This window comes from Lagopus muta, chromosome 29, assembly GCF_023343835.1.
Source record: "Lagopus muta isolate bLagMut1 chromosome 29, bLagMut1 primary, whole genome shotgun sequence".
NCBI lineage: Eukaryota > Metazoa > Chordata > Aves > Galliformes > Phasianidae > Lagopus > Lagopus muta.
Genome location: NC_064461.1, coordinates 678,639 through 682,961, shown reverse-complemented (window position 1 = coordinate 682,961; position 4,323 = coordinate 678,639). Strand labels below are relative to the sequence as shown.

The following is a 4,323-nucleotide window of genomic DNA, read 5'->3' as shown; positions in this document are numbered from 1 at the left end:
TTAGGCCGTCAGTGCCCCACACTTACGGGATTTCTCAGGTGCCTCAGGGAGCAGTGGGTGCCGGGGACCACGGTGCCAGCCCAGCGGCTCCGCCAGCGTCCGCCGGCTCAGCAACGCGTTCTGCAGCAGCTGTGGGGGACAGATGGGGACGTGGCAGCGGTGGGGATGAACAGCCGTCCCCAGGGCTGTCCTCGCTGTGATGGGACTCTACCTGGCTCGGCAGGGCGGGGGGAACGGCGCCTGCCAGCAATGGGGGGCAGCGTAGGTCCCACAGCGGGCAGTTGACGAAGATGAGTTTGCTGAAGTTGAATTTGTAGGTGAAGCGTTTGCCCTTGGTCTTGTGCAAGATGCGCTTGTTGTAGTAATACCTGGGGGTGGGGGGTGGATGGTGGGGTGTTAGCAGCGTGGATGGATGGAGAGATGGATGGAGGGAGAGATGGATGTATGGATGTATGGATGTATGGATGTATGGATGGATGGATGGATGGATGGATGGATGGATGGATGGGTGGGTGGGTGGATGGATGGATGGATGGATGGAGGGAGGGAGGGAGGGAGGGAGGGAAGGAGGGAGGGATGGATGGATGGATGGATGGATGGATGGATGGATGGATGGATGGATGGATGGATGGATGGATGGATGGGTGGATGGGTGGGTGGGTGGGTGGGTGGATGGAGGGAGGGAGGGGTGTGTGGACGGATGGACAGACGGACACGCGAAAGCTTTGCATAAATTCCTCCCCATCACAAGCTGAGAACCAGGAGAGCTCCCAAACCACATCCCCACTGTCCCACTGTCCCCATGCAGGTGGGCTGTGCTGCATGGAGAGTCAGGGCCAGGTGTTCCTGCAGCACCAGATCCCCAAGGGCTCTCCGTGTTCCCAAAAGCTCTCTGTGGACCCGGCAGCACCTGAGAGCTCGGCTCAGCTTGTCGTAGTTCATTTGGGGTTTGCACTTCCGCCGGCCCCACAGCCGTGCCACCTCGTCGGGGTCCTTGATGACGAACTCCCCGTACTCGCCCTGCTGCCAGGCAATGACATGGCGGAACTCCTCCTTCTGCAGCAGCTCCAGGATGAAGTGCCAGAGCTGGATCTGTCGTGAGCCAGGGCTGGACTCGGCCTTATACGCCCAATCTGGGAAGGCAAGCCCTGCAAGGTGGGCAGTAGCTTAGAGCCCCGGGATTGGGGACATCATCCCCTATCTGGGCTCTGCCCAGGGATCACAGCCATGTCCCCAGACCAGTAGGCAGCCTTAGGGTCTGTGGGGAGGACCACGGTTCATGCAGGATGCTCCCAGTCGCTCCCAGTGTGGCTGTGCTGGTGCTCACCTGGTACCCAGTAGGAGCCAGGCAGGGCGGGCAGCCCCGGGGCCACGCAGCCGCACTGCATGCTGCAGCCTGAGGGCATAAAGCAGAGGGGTCATGGGGGCAAGAACACAGCATCAGGGATACACCCAGCACCGGAGGATACATCCAGCAACAGGGGATGCTCCCAGTACCAGGGGTACACCCAGTACAGGGAGTACATCCAGCACTGGGTGATGCTCTCAGCACTGAGGATGCTCGCAGCATAAGGGGGTTCACCCAGCACTGAAGATATACCCAGCACCAGAGAATGCTTCCATCACCAAGGGATGCTCCCAGCAATGGGGATACATCCAGCACAGGGGCTGCTCTCAGCACTGGGGATGTGCTCAGCATCGGGGGATGCTCCCAGCATCCAGGGGGGCTTTGGAAGCAGGAAGGACAGGTGGATGGGGGTGGCACCCTGCACGAGTGCAAACCCTCGAAATTCACCATTCCTTCCCTCTTTCAGAGCATCCAGGCAAGAGCAGAAAGCACAACCCCTCCAGCTCCCATGGCCACATCGTGCCCCACTCACCTGCGGCAACGTTGGGGACCCGATCCTAGGCAGTAGCACATGGACAGGAGCGAGAGAAAACATCTGAGGGTCTTAGGGAGAACCACCTCCATATATACAGGGAGGGGATGGGTAGAGAGTAAATCTTCTTACCCCCGGCAGGAAGCAAGAAATTGCTGGAAGGGCACAGGGGGAGCACCCCACACCCAGGGGCTGTGGCTCACACTCCCCCTTTGCTCTGTGGCAAGGGGGAACTGGGGGCACAGAGCAGCCCCGTGCCTGGTAGTACCCATGGTTTATTAGAAGGTGAATTGAGATTGGGTGAAATAAGGAGAAAGAGGTGATGGCAGAGCTGGGAGGTGGTGGTGATGGCCCTTTTTTTGGGCTGTGGGTTCCACGTCGGCCCCGGCGCCGTCCCAGGAGGGTAAATAGAGCCGGGGCAGCGCGGGCTGTTTGGATTCGAGCAGAAATGCAAACAGGCCCCTGAGAACAGCAGATACAAAGGGCAGGAGGCGAAGAACCGCCCCGAGGGCTCGCTCAGCACCGAGCGGTTATGAAAATGCCTCTTGCCTGTTCTTCCCTTCTTGTTTGCTCTCCTCATTTGCTTTGCTCTCCCCGCTCCTTTATTCTCCCTCATTAGCGAGCGCCTCGCCGCCGCTTTCATGTCTCTGTGGTCCCCGTGCCAAAGGTTGTGGGTCGGCGCTCCCCGGCTGGGCTGAGCCCTTTGGGACCCCTGGACCTGCAGGTGTCACCCCGGGGTGCCCCCCTTTGGGATGAGAGACACCTTGAGCAGGAGGGGAGGGAGGTGATGGGCTCTCAATTGGGGATGGGAACACAACTGCCCAGGGGACACAAGCAGTGAGGTATCCCTGGGATGGGGACACAGCGCATGGTGCCGACCTCATGGGACAAACTTGTCTGTCTGTCTGGGCTGAGGTCTGTCCAGGTTGAGGTCTGGCCGTGCTGGGGTCTGCCTGGATTCCTGCCCCTTTATCTCTCCCAAATCCCGCTCCAATCCCCTTATCTTGCTCAGCCCTCCCGGGCATCGCGCGAAGCAGGCGGAGGTGAAGGGGCTGTTTGTTTAAAAGCATTAATGCTATTAAAACAAGCAGCTTAGAGGCCATCGGAAAAGCACAGAGCTGAGGGTCCGAGTGGGGCGGGCAGGGGGCCCATTCCAGGTGTGGGGCAGGGAGAGGGAGGCTGCCCACCCCATCCTCAATGGGGGAAAACATCACCACCGCCGCCTGGAGATGTGCCCCAATTTCCCAGCACCAGAGTCCCAGCACTGCTGAGTCAGACCCCAGCCCCAAATCCAGGCTCCGGTGCTCACAGTGCTGTTCCTCCTTCCCCCCGTCTCCCTTCAATCTCCTTCCATTCTCCTCGTCTCCAGGGGCTGTGGGATTTAAAAGGTTTTGTACCATGGTCAAACAGAAACCCTAACCGGGGAGGGACACCAGGGACGGGGTGAAGGTCACCGCGGAAAGGCAAAGTCCTGGCGAGGGGACGGGGACAGGAGCTCAGCGCAGCCCCAGCGGACAGAGCAATGCCTTCCCCATCCCTGCTCTGTCCCCGCTGCAGGAGGTGCTGCGGGAATTCAGTGCTGAATCGTTAAGGAACCCTTCTCGCAAAGCAGAGCTGGGATGGGAGCGATGCTGGGGCAGCGCACAGAGCAGTGCAGGGCAGGATGTGGGGACGGGACGGGGACAGGGAGACAGAAGTGGTCTGGGAGCATCCCCACTGCCCGAGAACTGCTGTGAGAGTGCCCTGCCAGGGTGCAGGATGGGATATCGGCCGGGATGCAGGATGAGATATCGCAGCTCCCATCCCCTGAGCCTGTTCCTAATCCCCAAAGCTCTTTGAGGTTTTCCCTCGCTGCTGAAATCCGCTTCGGTGCAGGCAGCGAGCCGGGTGGATGCGAGCAGTGCGGGATGCTCAGCCAAAGAGAAGCCATCCCCCAAATTTCCCTCTTTTCCCCTTTTCTCCCTTTTTCTCTCTCGCAGTTCATCCAGCAGAGAGACGCAGCTCACCTGGAAGTTCCCTGCGGGGCGAGAGACCTCGCTCTGCAGCCATCAGTGACCGACCGAGGCCGAAGGCACAGAGCAGCCTCGGCAACACGAGGCCACCACTGCCGCAGTGACCCCGAACACCCACCGCCAACCCTGGGGACGTCCCAGCACAAGGACAGCCATGGGACGGGTGTGGGACATTGGGGCTGGGACCCCCCCCCCCCACCCCCTTTCCCCGATGCTCTCTTACCTCCCGGTTGCCGCGCTGCATCCGCCTCCCCCAGGCGCTCCCCTCCACTGTCGCCCCCGACCCGATGCATTTCGTCGCGTGCGGCGTTGGGGTTACTTAAAATGAAAACCCAGTCCTCGGCGCTCCCGGGAGGGCGGCCGTGGCTGCGAGACAATCGCGTTAACCCCTCACCGGCCACAGGCTGCCGACCGCTGCCGCCGCCTGACCG

General features: G+C 60.8%; 1 protein-coding gene across 1 annotated transcript; it reads right to left on the bottom strand.

The window, feature by feature from the left end:
- LOC125685647 (ETS translocation variant 3-like protein) lies at positions 1-1,933 on the bottom strand. Its single transcript, XM_048928902.1, has 5 exons — positions 1,881-1,933; positions 1,328-1,396; positions 911-1,148; positions 212-368; positions 1-129 (listed from the first exon to the last, which is right to left on the bottom strand). The coding sequence occupies exons 2-5, from the start codon at positions 1,386-1,388 to the stop codon at positions 1-3; spliced, it is 585 nt and encodes a 194-aa protein (XP_048784859.1). The 5' UTR covers positions 1,389-1,396; positions 1,881-1,933.
- Positions 1,934-4,323: the final 2,390 nt, after the last annotated feature.